Consider the following 18,240-nt stretch of genomic DNA (forward strand, 5'->3'; position numbering starts at 1 on the left):
AAACCATTCTAGGATTCTATGAAATACTGCAAAGCTTTGCCTAATCTCAAATATGTATACATATAGGAGAGACACATAGATGTTTATTTTGCCAATGTAACAAAGTGTGATTAGGAATTTCCCAAGAAATTGGGAAATAAAACTTTCCTAAACAGCTGTGTATCTCTGAAGTCATAGTTGTTAAAACAACCAGGCTGGTGCTACTTTACTGTAAAAGTAGCTGAGGGGCATGAACATTTTTCTCTGATTTTAATCCACCTCTCCCTAGTCATAGGGTTGCAATTCAGCATTCTCCTGCAGGTGAAAGAGTCTGACTTGTATAGGGTCAGTATAGCCTAAGTTCTTTGGAAAGGAAGACTCACTGTCTTTCACCTCCTCTGTTTAGCACCCTTTGTCTCGTGGAAGTAACATAGTTTTCCACCTTACCTCAGTGTTCCTTTTAACATCAATGCTGTTGCTGCCAGTAAAATGTACTGGTGAAAGTAACTGAAAGCTTTAAAACATTGTAATTTTGTAATTTACCACAGAGCTTACGTAACTGGATGTGTTTTCAGAAGGGAACTTTAGTATAATGATTTTCTTCTGCTGATTGTTTTTGAATTCTCTGTCATTAGTCTCATGCATACTAATAGCGTCTGTAGTGTGTGTTGGACTTAAAGACAAAGGAAATGATTACCCCACATTAATCAGTTAGAACTGTATGTGCCACAGAATTCAAGGTGGACTGTACCATGTTCAGTCTAGTACATTGTTCCCCACCCTGCTCTTTTCTACTCTGAGCTGAAATGAAGAGGTAAGTAATCACACCCTTAGTAAGAAAATACTAAGACAACTCCTGGAGTAATTGCTTTCAGTGACCATGTTTGCAGTTGGTATGGTTTTTTTCCCCATTTTTTTAATTGTTTTTGCAAAAAGCAAGCATTGTGGAGACCAATCCCAGAAGTTTTCTACCGAACTTGCACTGACTTTTTTTCCCCATGAGGATTTGTGAGAATTATCACTCTTGTTTTGAAGTCTGTCCTGTACTATTTTCACGGTCTTGTCCCGTATCCATACAAGTTCCAGTGGAAAAGAGAATACCAGATGCAGAATCAGGAGTACTCTTTTAGGTAACAAACTATGCTGAAATATAGTGTTAATATTTTTTTCTTTCTGCCTTGCTTCCAGGATGCTACAGTTATCTCCCACCTCATGGCACTGCTCAGTAGATCTCGATATACACAAGAATACATATGTCAGATCTTCTCACATTGCTGCAAAGTAAGCAAGAGAATAAGTGTTCTTTATGCAACTTGTTGTGTTTCTGGCATGTAGGAAACTGTAAGATGATAATGTTTTTTGTGGCAGGAACACCAGGGTGGTAATGGCTGAACTGTTATTGCTCTGGATTTACTGACAGATTTATTGGGGTTGTTGTGTCTTTCTGTATAGTAAAACAAAATATGTGAGTAAGTGCTTTTTTATAGGGGGTGTGTATATAGTTACCTTTGGCTACTAAACAGTCAACAGTCTCAGGAAATATCAGTCCTCACTATTACCAATATAAATTTTGGAAGGCTTGTTTTTTCTCCTCTGGAAGTCTCAGGACAGTGCGAGCATCTCTTTGCAGAAGTCTTGGTCCAGCTTTCAAGACAGACATTTTAGCCCAGAGAATGTTTTCTAAGAGGTAGAGCAGGTGGAGGAAGAAAAACGCTCTTCTCGGTGTTGCTCTAGCAGCTACAGGTTTATCCAGATACTGCTGCATAATGCAATTCTCTTGATGTGGGAAAACTCATTTAGAAACAGCAGCAACCTCACCCCAAACACAGAGGGTTTTATCTTCCTTCCCCCCTTCCAAGTTTCCACAAACCACTCTTTGTATTATTGTTGTGAGGTTTTGGTAGTTACTGCACCCATGGGTTACACAGTAACTGTATCAAATTAATTCAGTGTAGGAAATCAGATTTGTACAGTGTTTTTCCCTTTTAACAACAGTTTAAAGCTAAAATATCATAGATCAATTTATCTCCCAGACTCACAAATGAAAAATTTCCAAAATTCATTAATTTGTACCTATTGGCCTCAAAAAATATCCTTACACCTTACAATGAGTCTTCTGGAATTCTGAATTCTTCCTTTGTTAAAAATGTGTTTTCCTCTACCTTAACTGTTTTTTACGTGCATTCTCTTCTGCAAAGTCGAACTGAGGACTGAGAACTGTAGAGTCAGTGTGATTTAAATATGACTCAGCTGCTAATAGTGGTAGAATTGTTTAAAGGAAACAGATAAAATCCTACACTGGACTGTGGCAGTTCAGCTCTACAGCTAATACTGGAAAAAGAATTTGGTGTTTTAAGAAAAATGCCCCAGTGAGGCATCTCATGTTCAAGTGGCCCTTGAAAACCTCTTTAATCGGCTGGGTAGCTTGAATAGGTAAAAAATAGAGCCATGCTGACTTACAAGAAAAATAAGAGGACTGACTGTAGAGTGGTTTAGAAGTCAGTTTATACGATCGCGTGTTAGCTCAGTAGCAATATAAACCCTGTTCGGCTGTGTGAAAACTGTTGAGTAACTTCAAGTAATTAATCCAGCATGGAAACAGTTACTGTAATCTCTTTCCAATTGAGTTACTTCCTTGTAGCTCCACTAACTAACTCCTGGTAATTATATATCAAATATATTGTTAACAAAGCAGAAGCCCAGTCACTTTAGAGTAAGTAAGGTCTTATGAACTCACTATACTGTTTTGAATGCCACCTTCACCCCACAAATCTGTCAAATAAAATTACGAAGACTATTCTGAAAAATTCAAGAGTTTGGGAAGAAAAAGTTGATTATGTGAACAGATAGAAACACGAATGCACAAGAAAAACCCGGACGTGGGTATTAGGAAATAGTTGCATTTACAGAATAAACATTAGCTGCATAACAAAGAAAAACACTTGAGGTTGAGTAAACAGATTGTCACAAATGTTAAATTGATGAAGAACTCATTTCTCTCTTGCCCAGGCAAATGCAGCTGTTTAACAGAGACCTAAAATGTCCCCCTTTTTGTTTAGTTCTTGTGTTTCACGTCTCATTATCAAGGTCAATTGTTGTCTTTTCAGGCGTAACAGAATACAACTAATACAGTGAAGAAGAATATGTAGGGGATTTTCTTATCTATATGGACAGACAAAGTATGTTTTTATAATAAAAAAAAAAACCTGAAAGTTTTAGTGTTCGCTGCATTTTTAATGAAGGTTGCATCTTCCCGCCCACCCCCAAGGCCATGAGTGAGAGAACTTTCCTAACTTTTTCCTGAAGAAATAAGTTACTTAGCATATATTTTGAGGCATTGATGTTCTTATTTCTCTTTTACCTCATCTTAGTGGATTTATTCATTAAACTAATATCATAGCTCCTACTCTCCTTGTTCCTGCATACTGTTCTCTGCTTAGATCTTGTGCATCCATTTTCTATCTTCCTTGCCCAAGTCTTGGTTGGTTGGGATTCTCCCGTTTCTTTCTTTCTCTCTCACCTGCTCAGATTTCCCTGGAAAATCTCAGACCTGTTCTCTTGAGCTAGGAAATCCTTAATTCAGGTTCCTAGCATATTGCTGCTGTTTTCTGGTTTTACTGCTTCTCACTGCATTTTTAGAGTTAAAATTGACTGATGGAAAACATTGACGCTGGAGAAGAGCCATGCTAAGCAAGGGAAAGTGTTGATTTACACGGGGAGCAGATTCAGTTCTTAATATATGGAGCCAGGATTCTATCAGCAAATAAACTGAAGTCAGGTTAATGTACAAGGCGTACTAAAATGCAAGTCAAAATTTACTTTTTAAGGTTCTCGCTATCCCAGTTTACTTGTTTCCAGAGAAAGTGACGTGAGTAGGTAAGCTGCACTGTTTTAATGGTCAAATTAAAAAGATAAGGTATGCTTTTGGAAACACACAGATGTATGAATAATTTGCAAAGATAGCTCTGGAACTTATATTTGAATGTGGTGACATTTCTGTGTAGGTAATAATTTCACCACCAGTTGAAAATTAAAAACTTGTGCCTGGGAAAGATCCAGGATAAATATTCCTGTAATCAAGGCAGCTTCCTCCAAAGCCTGTTCTGAGAATGTTGTCTTACGTGATCTTAGGCCTGGTGCTGGATCCCTGAGCCAAGGTGCATTTGAATTTAGATACCTGCTTTTAAAACTCCGTTATGGAATGAATTATAACGTTCTTCTGCTCTATTACTTTCTTGAAAATTGATATTTTATGATGGGAAATCATGCAAGGAGTGCGATTTCTATCCTGAAATATGTTGTTCAATCATATTTAGAGAAAAAGATCACTTGTGCTAGGACTGTCTCCAGCAACTCTGTGGATATACTCAAATTGAAACAAAAGCGAAAGGCATTGCTGTTAATTGATGCCTGAGCTGCTTGGAAATGGTACATTATACTCTCAAGTTTTCACAGTTATACGTGAAGCTGTCCCTGTTGGTGGGTTAGTGCTTAACCTGACTGTGTGTTAACTAAGGTGGATTGGTGTGTGCAAACTCGGTGTGTACACATGAAGTATTTTCATGTATGTCTAGTCATGCAACTGAGATTACACCCAAGTGTCACCAATGTACCTGTGTTTGTCCTGTTTGCACAGAATTTACTGTCTGCATCTTGTAGGAGAATCACTAATACTTGTGAATTACTAAAACTATCTAGGTCAATATAATTTATTTTACTTCAATTTCATTCATTTTTTTCATGTATGTTAATATCTGTTCTTCAGCTTCCACACTGGCATAGCTGCGGCTTTAAATCATTGCCTCAGCCACTTCTGCGTGCCAATGTAAGTTGTTTTCCTACTTAAACCATGCTGTTTTCATTGCATTTTTTGGTAGAAAGCTCTTGGTGGCAGTAGCAGCTGAAGCATCTCTTAAAGCACCAGATATGTTACATCTAAAAGTAATTTTATGCTTTTTTTCTTAGAAGTAAGGGATGTTCTAAAAATGTTCTCCGGCTTATAAGAGGAATCAGATTTCAGCTGTAGCTCAAATGGGAAATTAAAGTGTCATTCATGCATATTACGATGTATGGATGTGCCCATGAACTCAGCTGGGTTTGAACAAAAGATTAAGGAGTGAAGATACTTTCTTCTTCACTTGCAGATTAGTCAAGAAAAACCATCCAGGTATGATTAATGCTGCGACATACCGAATCTAAATTGCACACAGCCTGTGCCCAGTGCAGGGGTGACTGGTGTCACCAGTCTCCTTCTAAAGAGATGTTTGTAAGCCACAGGTCAGATTTCACAAGAGGCTGTTGGGGTTTGCAGGCCCCATTAAGATTTCACGGTGTTTTATCCAACCTCATCGAGCCTTGTCATACTACAGAAGTTCCGAGACCTTTCTACTGCAAAATTCAGTACTTGTGTTTAATTCCAAATGCTTTTTAAATCCTGGAAAAAAATTGACTTACCAGCCATTGTTGACTTAGATACTGCAGTCAGTAATGGGTGGTGGCTGACTAGATTTATGGTTAAATATGTTTGAAACAAAAATAATCTGTAGGAGGAAAATGTGAATCTGTTCTCAAAGCGCTGTCACATTCTGTCTGGAAACAGTTTCAGAATTAATTCCCTCTCTTCAAAGTTACAACTGTTGAAAATGTTTAATATTGGCAGTGAAGAAGGCATTATTAACTATGGATTTTTCATATGATTTCTGGAGAAAATCAGGAGCTTTTGGTTGTTTTCAATACGAAGAATAGAAACGAAAGCACTCTGTCCCTGTTTCTTGAATTGTGAAGACTAATTTCATTGCCTATTGAAGAAAAGAGTGAAAATGATTACCAGGAAAGGACAAATGTTATGAAAATAAGAATTGAACTTCTTTATTTAGAAAGAGAAAGTTGGTATGCCAACTGATTACAAAGTAAATGTTAATAAATCTACCTTTAATACTTAACAGTAAGTTGCAGGCAGTGGAAGCCTCTTACTGGTTCTTTTCAAAAAAACAGGTAACGTTTTATGTTTTCCTTTGAAGGGTCCAGATCACCAGACAATCTTATTTAACCACGGAGCTGTTCAGAATATCGCGCATCTCTTGGTCTCCACCTCCTACAAAGTAAGACGTTAGAATTATTTCTTGTTCTATGTATATTTATGAAGGGGGGAATCCAAACGAAGATTATAAAACCTGTGTCTGTGAACTAGAAGTATAAGTAGGTATAATGTGTATTTGTAGGGGTAACAGTTGTTTTTGTTTGTTCTATGGATTTCTGTTAAAATGAGACCCATTGTTTAAGTGCTCTGTGAAGTTAAAACACTGGCAGTTAAAACAGAGCTGCTGGCTTTTTGATCCAAAGGAGGACAGTCACTTGGCAGCTCAATAAAAAAGGTCTAACTTGGTGAACAATAAATGGGAGAAAGAAAATAAGCCAAAGAGAAGCAAATGTGAGCTGTCCTAAGCAGAAGTCATACCTGTGACAACGTGGACATGGAATGTGTGGAGGTCACCAGGTATCTGTGTTTTGTGCTAGCTGAATCCCCTGGGTCTTAGTTCTATCCTCTGTTTTGTTTGGAAGTCCATCCTGGACTATCTGGAAGTACCACTCCTGAGGAAAAGCATCACACTCTACCTGTACCTTGGGAGCAAGGAGGGTCAACCAGCTCTTCTCAGTCTAAGGCCAAAATTTCAGATGCTTAGCACAACCTTGGGTATCTGCTGTAGGTTACTTAATGAAATGTTTGAGGGCATAAAGTGAGTTTGGGGCTCTTCTATGCAGTTTGGGTTTTTTGGAGGGCTAACATGTCTGCTATGCAAATGATTTTGAAATCTCGCTGAAGGAAATCCTGTGATCTCTAAGCAGTTGAACTTTCATGGACTTTACTACGAAAGTCAATTTATCAATTTATCTCCCCCTCCTCAAAGTATGAATGTTATCATTCCAAAAATAAGAAACACTTCAAAGCATCCAAATTTATCTTATTTTTATTACAATATCAAATACAAAATATCTAATACGTTATCGTGCCATTTTTGTTTTATTGAAAGTGGCTGTTCACTGGTTGATTGAGACTAGATGAGGTAATTGTGCTTGTCTATTTTGAACTCCTGCCTAATGGAGAACACTTTTGATAATTAATGTATCTTTCAAAATAAATGAGAATTTCAAGTGAAGGGAAATTTGGTGCTCTGTTCCAGGGAATTGTTAACCTCATGGAACTTTTTGTTAGTAGTCATCATGGTAATTTTACTATCGTTAATTATTAGAGCAGTATTCTGTAGGATAGTTAACGTCCAGCTAGACTTGAGTTGTTCTCATTAGAACCTTTAGCCCCAGTTCCAACTTCCTTCTGGCAAGAATACAGCTCTTGAGCTGTGGGTCTGACTTTTTCCAGTGCTTTTTTGATACACAATCACTGCTTCCTCCTGCTTTAGAAGCATACACTAAATGGAACAAAAGTACATTCTGCAGCCAGGTAGCCTTCTGTCCATTCCTTCTGACTTCAGTCCTACTGATGAGAAGAGATCTTACCATGGCTGTGATTAGATATTATAAATGTCATAGAATTACAGAATGTTTTGGGTTGGAAGGGACCTTAAAGATCATGTAGTTCCAACCCCCCCTGCCATGGGCAGGGACACCTTCTACTAGACCGGGTTGCTCCAAGCCTCATCCAGCCTGGCCTTGAACACTTCCAGGGATGGGGCAATGTAATGCACAAAAGTGTGATTGTCCTTGCTGTTGTTGCCTACCCTCAGACTTTTGTGTTTCTAAGGCTTTGTGCCGAGGAGGGGGGAGATGGACCTAAACCTAACGCGCAGTAAGCGCTTTATGCAGTGACGGGATTCTTTAGGTCAAAATCTTGTTCCTTTTGTTTTGTATTCACACTAAGAATGGTAACAGAAACATGGAAAGACGTGGATACAGTTTACATAAGTGCAACTGTTTCACCTGGGAGGATGATAATGGTTGGTCTTCCCTGTGTCAAAAAAGATTTTGAAAGTTTCATAGCCTAGAGTGACTAGGCAACCATGAAATACTGTTTGATTAAACCGAGACATGGTTTTGGACCAGGGGAGGAAGATCCAGCAGGAAGAAATTTGTGAATCCTTTTTGTACAGACATCACAAATAAGTGTTTCTGACTCTCAGGTTCCTGAGTTTCATCCTTGCTTGTCTTTTTCACAAATAGTTCCCAACATACCCTGTGAAAGGATGATTCCAACAGGGAGATTACAGGAGTCAAGGTGTGAGTTAGATGTTTCCATGTGCCTTCTGTTGATCATGTACATTTCTTAATGATTACACGGACTAGTTGTCTACAAGCCCATACAAGCAGTATGGACTGATTTTGCTTTTCAGTTTGCCTTTACATTTATGTCATCTATGTTATGTTTTTACACAGGTTCGAATGCAAGCACTGAAATGTTTCTCAGTTCTAGCCTTTGAAAACCCACAGGTATCAATGACTCTTGTAAATGGTAAGTGTAATGCTGCTGTTTCTTATTTGGCACTCATTGTATTGACTGGCTGAATTGGAATTACTTGGAGTTCTCTTTCATTGCTTGCAGTGTCGGTTGATGGAGAATTGTTACCGCAAATTTTTGTGAAGATGTTACAGAGGGACAAGCCTATTGAAATGCAGCTCACATCAGCCAAATGGTAATTTTCCTCAGTAATTAGAAGGCAATAGTCTGCTATTTAATACTTACTTCTAACTGTTCCCTTTGTTTTTGTTGCTAAGTAATGTGATCTAAAATCTTAGGAATAATTATAGGTATTCTTTGCGTTATCTAAATCCTTGAAGAAGTAGTCATTCTCACCTAATAATCTTACAGCATAACTTCCACTCTTTGCTATACAGAAGTGGGGAAAAGTGTTGCTGGTCCGTTTAGTCAGGAACTTGTATTCAGACGTGGATTTTCATAAGCTGAACTGCAGTTTTCATAAGTAAAGGTTTCATAAGGTTTTGATGTTAAGTTTTGCTTTGAATAGGCTATGGTCAGTCATACGCCCTTATGGAGTGTAATACTGAAATACAAGTTCATGTTCCTGTGGCACCTCTGTTCAGAGGACTCAGGTGACCAGGGCTGTGGTGTTTTGAGACCTGTATGTGCTAAGGTGATGCGAGAGCAGGGCTAGTCTGTCTTCCCAGCTGCCTTAATTTAAATAGATTGTTCTTCAGGCTTCATGGGCATGCTTCTGTGTGCTCAGATTCACACTGGCTCTCTACCCTGTGACAAAATGTGACCGAGTTCCATAATGGCAACACTAGGGTTACAGTTCTGGGTGAGGAGCAAGGGGGGTATGCAGATGGGATGGCCTCTTTTGTAATGGTGCCCTTATGATGTCTTAAACCCACTCATGAAAGCAGTTATAAAGTATGCGTGTGGGGGTTGTCTTAGCAAGGTAATTCTGCTCCATGTGGGAGGTCTGTCTGAGGACCTCCCACATTCCCTCAACCACAACTGGTCTATGCAGTCTGGTTTTACTGGTTTTGTTAGGTAGCTCTTAGTGAAGATTGCAAATTAAATTAACTGCATTGTAGCAGTCTCAGTTCTGATCGATTTGTGTTTCTTTGAGAATTCAGAGAACACGTAGAGAATTAAGTATTAGAATTTTTGTTTTACTCATCTCAAGGTATAAGGCAGTTGATAAGTCATGAAGGGAGCCTGGAGTTGTTCTGGCTGGACTGTCTCCTCGTTCGGGGATGAACACTCCCAGGTCCAGGTGTTGATGTTCTGTACTGATCGCTTGAAACTGCAAGGAGTTGGTAGACAATCCCCTGTCTTCTGCTGTTGCTTTGTGGTACTTTGGCTCAAGTGAACCTTTGAAAGCCTGGAAGAAAATGATGCGATGAAAAGCCAAAAAACCTGCAGGAAAATGGAATACAAACCAGTATCGAGTTTCAGACTGGGTTTCTGATTGGTCCATGGGCAGTCATCCTTAGTAGGGACCTCAAGGCCTCAGTTTCACAACAGTCCTAGGGACTCACAAAGACCTGCTGGCTTTTCTAAGTCCACTTCCTACTTGATTCCCACCAAGTCAGACAGACTCTCCTTTCTTTTTTTCTAATGAGACTGGTAGGTGAAACTGTCACAGGTCCTTTCTTTTTGGGCTTCTAAGTTAGCTGTCCCTCCTGCCTTGCCAGCTTTGGTTAATTACTCTTCAGTTCCTCTCTGATTTAGTAGTAAAGTCCTTGGAATGCAGATGCATAAGGGTGTTGGTGTTTGTTTTTTTTTTTTTTTTAAATGCATTTGTGAAGCCTGTTGTGAAATTCCTGGTTGCACCCAGACTAGCATGTGGGAATATCTTAGGTTTCCGTTGTTTTTCAACAATTGAATTAGACTTGGAAGACCTGAGTTAATACCTCTTGATTGAAATGGGGTAAAGATCTTCCACTTGAGCAGCAGCGTTGGCTCTGGGGAAGAGCAGCAAGCCTCTTGGGAGAGTGATTTGCAGCTACAAGTGGAGCAGTAACCTTTCACACTAAAATAACCGGAATTGCTTCCAGCTAAGCCAAGCCTGTTTTACCTTAACTAAAAATACTTTAACTACTTTCATGTTTGACACAGAACTACTTTGTCTGGCAAATAGGGTCTGGCTAGGCTAAATGGCAACTGCAAGCTTGGTGCTTTTCTCCTGATTGTTCAGGTGTGAAAATTGAGATTTTTGTGCTGTCAGCCACAAGGCTTGGGCAGTAGAAGTTTATGAAAGGATCTCTGTGCTAACAGTCAAATCTTATCTTTTCACTTCCGACAAATAATATATAAAAAGACTTCTGATTATGGGATTTTAGCTATGCCTGTTACTGGTAGGTGTTTGGCACAGGATCCATGATGTTACCTTTTGAAGAGGTGAAAGAACTCTCTTTAGGCATTGGAAAGAGCTCAGGAATGCAGTGAAACACGGTTACAGTGTGTTAGCGTATTACTGCTCCTTAGCTGAGCAATTATAACTGGCCCTATGTACACTTTCAACCTACCCAATTGGAAGTTGAAACATGTTTGGTTTAAGTCGCCTTTACTGAAATTTACTTATTTTTTTAGCCTCTACTGTGGCATGATAAAAACCAGTTAAAATGGTGTAGTTCAAAAGCTAAACCGAAAGACACTTGGCTGTTCCTGCACTGAATCCAGAGCAGTTACCTGCCAACTTCATTCCACTTCCTTGTAGCAAAGCAAGTAAAAAGTGTCAACCACTTAAATGCGGACCACTTTTATTAGTGGGTGAACTACTTTGCATTTCTGCTAGCTTGGAGCACATGTACAGGTAGATTAACCAAGCAACCTCTACATTTGTCTGATGTGTGTCAACATCATTGTTTGGGACCTTGAAGCTGTCATATCCACTAAGTTGTTGTCTAATAAAGGACAAATGCAGGTTTCCTTGTGTCAGAGGCTTAATTGTGTTCATCGTAAGCAAGGATGTGCTTATTCCAGCAGAGTGTTAAGGCATGCCTGTGGATAAGCATCACAGTAGCACATCTCCTCGGCTCATGTGAAGCTGGAACGGTTTCTGACTGAGCTGTCAGCCTACCAACCCTGTATCCATTCTCTCATGATTAAGTGCTTGCCAATGCTGTTTGCAGCAAAGGACAGGTCTATGTATATTGCTCCTTTATCTCAATTCAAGTTGTTCATTTTGGGGTTTTTTGATGGCAAAAGAGGTTTGTGGATCTGTCGAGCTTGATTGTTGGACTTGTTTTGACTAGTGTGTGGCATATATATTGATCATTGCACCAGCAGGACGTCCTGTACTGGAAATCTGCCTAGAAGTGTGTCTGTAGTAGTTTGCCTGTGTGCCCGTCTAGTAAGTACTGGTGTATCAAAATCAATGGTAGAACAAAGGGGAGCATGTAACAATAGTACAGTTGGTTGTTCTGCAGCATCTTACGTAAGTGCACAAAGACTAATGATAGGTGAATGTATGTTTTATGTCGTTACAGCCTTACTTCCATGTGCAGAGCTGGAGCAATACGGACAGACGATTCCTGCATTATTCTTAAGGTAAGCTGGTTAAAACAGCTTTCTGTTTTAAATGTTTTTGTCACGTAAGGCTGTGCTGCTTTATTTGTTTCTTATAAAAAGTAGCACAAGATCTGTTACACTCAAGATTTCAAAGCACAAAGTTCTCCTGATGTTATTTAAGAAAATAGTTCCCCAATTGTCCTTTGTGTCTTTAAGCATTTAGAGTGACATGACTTCTTAAATAAGCCTTGAATAAAGAATCATACTAAAAGGTCAGTATCCAGGAATAAATATCCCAGAGTTCGACACCTACCCATTTGAAGTTTGTAACCATTTCAGTCACCATTTGTAAGTAACATGGAAACGACGTTACTGCCCTGGTCTCCACGTATGAACAAGGCACTGGTTTGTCTTTCAATAGCTTATTTCACAAGGCTGTAGTCAGAGTACCTGCACAGTCTATACAGGAGTCTGTCACAGGCAGATGATTTCTCCAGGTTTCACAGTGGTTTTGTACATTTGTCTGCTTCATCCTTTGGCTGGGGAAATTTGTTATAAAAAGCAAAACTGTTGATGAGCAAGTGTATCAGCCAGAGATCAAATAATACTGACGCTGTTTGTTTCTCCATGAGATACTGAAGTATTACTGCAATAAGAAAACGTGTTTGCTTTCTTTGATAATTACAGTAGCAGTGTCGCAGGCTCCAAAGCTTGTAGTATGTTTTTAGCATCCTTCATTCCAGAGAATAACATGTAGTTCAGGCTTAAGAAAGTGTGGTTTTTAATACCTGAAAAAATATCATTTTTACCCTATAAGTGCCCTTCTGCTGAGATTGAGATGATGATGTGTTCTTGGAATGGGTCTAGCAAATGAAGGGTCTAATCAGCAAAGTAGTCATTGTCAGGATTTGGGGGTGTGTGACCTGAGACCCAGTGACTTCTTAGAGTTCTTTGGCTGTGAAGGCCCCTTTGTGGTGCTGAGATCCCATCGTGAGAAGACAGCTAGTAAGTGTATGCGTGACCATAGCGTGTGCTGCAAGTCCATGGCACTGCAGATAACTGTGTTTATGCTTAAAGCAGCCAGTGCAACTAAGTAAGATACTGCAGTAAGAAAGCATATTTATTCCTTTCGATGTCCATGGCAGTAGAGTCTGGCATATCTACAGCTTCTGTTAGTGGGAATTTGATATCCATCATTCCAGGTAATGGCAGATGAACAATGCATATGTTGGCTGAGTCAGAGGCCCATCCCTCCTGTGTCTTATCCAAGACAGGCTAAAATATAGTTCACTCCACTGTTGCTGGTGTTAATAGTGGCATCTGTTCTGCACTGGCATGTGGTCTTACAGCAAGCAAGGAAGCCAAGCTCCATCCTTCACCTTCATTCTCCTGCTTAGCTTTTTTCCCATATCAACACTCCAGTTCCCTGACCTCTCTTTCTCCTTGCAACATGTGCGAACCGAGGGCTCCGTGCTCCCAACCTACCTTGCTCCTGCAAGCTTCATTCTTCTTTTGAAAACTTCTTCCCTTCAGAAACCCCCCGCTGTCTTCTTAACCCCAGGCTGTGTCCTGCTCAGGACGTGTGGGTCCCAGAACTGTTCTGCTCTGGGGAGATGAAATGGGAGACTAAGATGTAGGCAGAGGCAGGTTATTGCTGATAGCTGGTTGCATGCAGCTCTGCATGCTCTGCCACGTGAGCCAAATGGATAACGGCAGTCCTTCCAAACTGTTATGAGCTGATTGGCTTGCCAGCCTACAGCAATAGGAGCACTTTCTTTATCATGGAAGCCACTTCTTTGCAAGTAAACATTGTAAACTTTGGACTAAAATTTATTGAAATAATAAATAATTAAGAATAGACAAAAGAGTGAGGCCAGACGGAAGACACAGAACCTTGCCCTCTTGGTCAAACTACTCATGTAATGTCTTTTCCTCTGCAGTCACTCCAGTAGCTCATTCACAGTTTTAAGATAAATTTAAGGTAACGCTGTCTGTGTCTGTAGTAAATACAATCACAAATTGTTTGACCTCTGCTGAACTAAACCAAAGCAATGCTCCCTTCAGTTTCCAGAAATCATTGAAGAGAACTTTCACCCTTTGCTATCGAACTTTCTTCATTTGTAGGGCAGTCGGGGATGCACGGTTCCAAACTGGTTTTCATTTATTATCATTGCCCAGTTTGAGTGGTCTCTTGGCCTGTAACATGTGAAAAAATAACATCAGTTGGGTTGGGTGAAGGTTGAGGAGGCTGATAAATAATGGATTTGCTTGGAAGGGAAATTATTTCTCTGGAATCTTAAGAACAGAAGTGACTTTTTGTCCAGATAACCCCGATGCAGCCCCGCAACACCATGCAAATGAAGTATTCCATCTTTTCAGCCCATTTTTAGACTTTATCTGCTGGCCAGAAAAGGTCAGCTGTGCTTTGTGGCTCTTCGTCTTACACCTCTAAGACAGTCCCTACTCTTCTGCATTAATTAATTTGTGCTGACTTCTTTCTTAGTCAGCCTGAATGTCGTTTTCTGAGAGCTTATGTTGGGTCTTCGGGATTTTACTTATGTCAGTCTCAGTTTTTAATATACCTTATGCCAGCTTGGTAATTGAAACTGGTGATATTTAATCATTGTGGTGCAGTTCTGAATTCTAAAGATTAAAAAGTATAGTAATAATTAAATGCCTGAAGGCTTTAATGCAAACTTGGAACAAATTGCAGAGGTCCTAGAAATCTCACTTTTGGAATGAGATGATTTCTGAGGGCTGCTTAAATTTCCATCCCTCAGCAGCTGTCTTCTCTTTTTAAAAGAGAGTTCAGCTAACTTGGTGAATGAGCGGGAGGTCCTTAGGTGTGTCTGTGCTAATGGAACCAGTTTTCAGCTCTGCAGGCTGAAAGTCTTGTCACATGTCTTAGGTGACAGTTATGCGGAGAGGAGGTGCCTTGTCTCCCTGGATTATGTGCAGCCTTCACAACCAAAATGGTAATCCTTGTGGTAGCATTTCCTTTACTAATAAATGTAGACAGGTCCTGAAACTGCTTCCTTACCTGTGGAGTAGAGATAAGAGATTTATTTATTTAATTATTTGCACAGTCAATGGATAAATGTTATTTCAGATGTTAAAACATAGCTCTAAGAAACATTTTCTATTAGCATAATTCTGTTGAAGTCAGTGGAGTTACACAAGCAAAAACCTCGATATTATTCTTCATCCGTTTTTATATCTCCCTTTGGTGAGGCTTGAGTCCCAACCATTGGAGAATTGGTCTTTCCAGAGCTAAGTGCTTTCCAGTGAGCTTCAGAGGAAGAAATATTTGATTAGTTTTAATATTTACATGGAGATGGTATGATAAAAATGTTGCGGTAACCAAGGTAGGGGTCTGTGTCAGGGGCAAGGCAGATTGGATCTGGATTCCAACTATCATTTGTGATAGACCAAATGTACTAATTAAGAGTAGTTCTCCCTTCCCTACTACTCCTAGCAGCCAGTGTGGGTCAAGGAAGCCCTGAGATTATTTTTGGCTGATTTGTCCCTAGTCAATCCCAGACTGCAAAAGGGCAGGAAGGATCAAGTACTTCTTTAAGGCAGCTTGGGTACTTTTGGTTCCTGTGAATAGTAAGAATAAATCCATTCAATTATGAACTTTTGAGGTTGGTTTTGGTGGGGTGTTTTTGTTTTGGTTTGGGGTTTTTTAGCTTTTATGAAACTTTGACCATGGTCACTTCGAAGCATTGCATTCATGAAGGCTAATTTTGGCTGCCTGAGAAGCTGGATGAAAGTAACCTGCTGTATATTTAGTAAATCCTGAACAATTTCTGTGTATGTAGTCTTTAAAACCACTAAAATCCATTTGTCTGAAGGGGCCAATCTCAAGAACATGGTTGAGAATTGCTCTAGGATAGCTGCTTCAATGTTGTGAGCTTCATGAATGTAGGTACACTAAACAATGGTAGTTTAGTTTTTATTATTTTTTTTTTAACTTTTCAGACTCTGCCATGTTTGGTTCGAATGTGTAGTAAGGAAAGACTGCTGGAGGAACGAGTAGAAGGAGCAGAAACACTGGCCTATTTGATTGAAACTGATGTGGAGCTCCAGAGAATTGCCAGCATTACTGACCACCTCATTGTCATGCTTGCTGACTACTTCAAGTATCCCAGCTCAGTGAGTGCGATCACTGATATCAAGAGGGTATGTTTCTTTACCCAGTTCCGAAGTTTTGAACATGTGGCAAGAACAATAATAAATGGGATCAGGATATTTTTTTAATTCTATTTAAACTTTATGTCTGAGTTCCTCAATAGAAAGGTGACCAGAGATCCAACAGAACGTGATTCCTAATGCATAGAGTCTCCAAGTCCGTGCTCACTTGTTGCTTTTCTGGAGCCTATATTATCCAAACTGAAATCATTGTGTCTATCTGGACTTTTGTAAGAAGGATGCTGCCATTCTCATATGTCAGAGCTAGAGAGATGGGCTATGGGTGGTTTAATGTAGCTTCACCATATGACTTTCATTACATCCTCCAGAGATAACAGTGGAGTACCAGATTGAGACATGTGTCACGTTTCTTTTTTGCAGAGTTTTAAAAGACTTACCTTCAGGAACCAGTATGTTTCAGCTTCATATGCGAGATTGATTCAAATTCTTAGGTCAGGTTTGTGAAAAATGTTAAGTTTGGAGACAGTTCTGTTAAAGCAGAAAAACATGTGGATGTCATGTAGAATTTCCTATTATGTGAGTTATCTAGAATTGCAAGAAATTAGATAAACAGAGACCAAATATACCTTGGACATTTAAGTTTCGTATGTGTGGTACTAGTTCTCGTCTGTGAAATTTTTGATTTGCATGCACTTTCCAAAGCACTAGTGGATCAATCAAAGCACTAGTGTGATCAGTCAACCTCAGAAGCAAGATTGTTTTTGATATCCTGCATAGGGAGATATCTGTTGCCTATTTTCTTCCACCTCTTACTGAGTGATTTTTAGAAAGTACCCAAAGCAACATGATTACAGAGCTTGGGCGTTCCTTTGAAACTAGCCCAAGAGGCAGACTCACTTCTCAGACGTTTATAGAACAGGATTGATTCTGCCTTGAATTCTATGGAAAGAATGCAAATTAAATATTTAAAAAAAAAAAAAAGATTAGTTGCAGTATGAAGTTAAATAAGAAGAAGGAAGCTTAGCAGCTGTCTGGGGAGTAATGGACATTGGCTGTAGCATCAGAATATGATGAGGTTCCAAATGTGAGTGGGGCCATTGTAAATATTATGACATTGAGTGTACAGGAAGTCTGTAAAAACAGTCCTCTGGGAAGCCAAAGTGCCTACTTTTTACAAAGTGCTTTGAATTATACTCTGTAAGGTAAAAACTACGTGAGTGAGGACTCTGCCAACAGATTACTTGTCTGTTTTAAATATTTTTACCAATAATGTAATACACTTGCTCCAGTATAGCTGCACCGGAGAGATATGCTCATACGGCTTAATTTTTGACAGTTGTTTTATGTCAGTGCTTTGCTGCTTAATGCTAGGATTTTTCTGGTATTTTATGTAGACTTTAAATATTGCATAATTTTGTGGAATGCTCTGGTACAGAGTTTTGAGGGCAGTCAGAATCATTCTGATTAGAAAGAACGTGAAGAGGTCTGAAAGTCTTCATTCTCTGTTCTGAGCCAGGTCAGTGCTGAGCTCAGAGGAGGATGCTCAAGGGTTTGTCCAGTTGGCTCTTGATAACCGCTAAGAATGGGGATTGGAACAGATTCCTCAGAGAGCTTGTTTAAAGTTTGACTATTATAATGATGAATTTTTATTTCTTATATCCAGTGAAAACCTCTCCTGTTTCAATTTGACTTCTTGTCTCTCCTTCCCTTGCTGCGCACTTCCATAGAGAGTCTGGCTCCATGTCCTCCTTGGATATATTGGAGGGCTGCTCTTAGGTCTTTGCTCAGCTTTCTCTTCTTCTGGCTGAACAAGCCAGGGTACACCCCATCTGCTCTTCTCAGGTCAAGGCTCTGTACTCTGCTCTGTGCCTTTCTCACGCCTTTCACAAACTTGAACACCACGGTTTTGATCCCTATAACTAGTGCACTCATTAATTATCATACTCTCAAGCAGTTTTTCCTGATTTGTGAGCAGCAATCAAGTGGTGCATCATCCTAATTCACTCCTCTAGCACATGTGTTAAGAAGTTCCCTTCCAGAAACCTCCTAGACAGCTTGCTGGGTTGGCTTTACAGCAGAAGACAGGGGTTCGCATCCACCTTAACATAGTCCTGTGATTTGGGGACTGGCTCTGGTTCCTGCTTTTGCTGCAGTTC

General features: G+C 39.7%; 1 protein-coding gene across 1 annotated transcript in view; it reads left to right on the plus strand.

Moving 5' to 3' along the window:
- Positions 1 to 1,173: 1,173 nt before the first annotated feature.
- ARMC8 (armadillo repeat containing 8) overlaps positions 1,174 to 18,240 on the plus strand; it is a 33,394-nt gene continuing 16,327 nt past the window's right edge. Inside the window, exons 1-6 of the mRNA XM_010158858.1 lie at positions 1,174 to 1,260; positions 6,000 to 6,080; positions 8,368 to 8,443; positions 8,534 to 8,624; positions 11,911 to 11,971; positions 15,914 to 16,114. Of these exons, the coding sequence (XP_010157160.1) occupies positions 1,192 to 1,260; positions 6,000 to 6,080; positions 8,368 to 8,443; positions 8,534 to 8,624; positions 11,911 to 11,971; positions 15,914 to 16,114 (579 nt within the window). The 5' untranslated portion in view covers positions 1,174 to 1,191. The remainder of the gene's footprint in view (positions 1,261 to 5,999; positions 6,081 to 8,367; positions 8,444 to 8,533; positions 8,625 to 11,910; positions 11,972 to 15,913; positions 16,115 to 18,240) is intronic.

This window comes from Eurypyga helias, unplaced genomic scaffold (assembly GCF_000690775.1).
Source record: "Eurypyga helias isolate BGI_N326 unplaced genomic scaffold, ASM69077v1 scaffold32740, whole genome shotgun sequence".
Lineage (NCBI taxonomy): Eukaryota > Metazoa > Chordata > Aves > Eurypygiformes > Eurypygidae > Eurypyga > Eurypyga helias.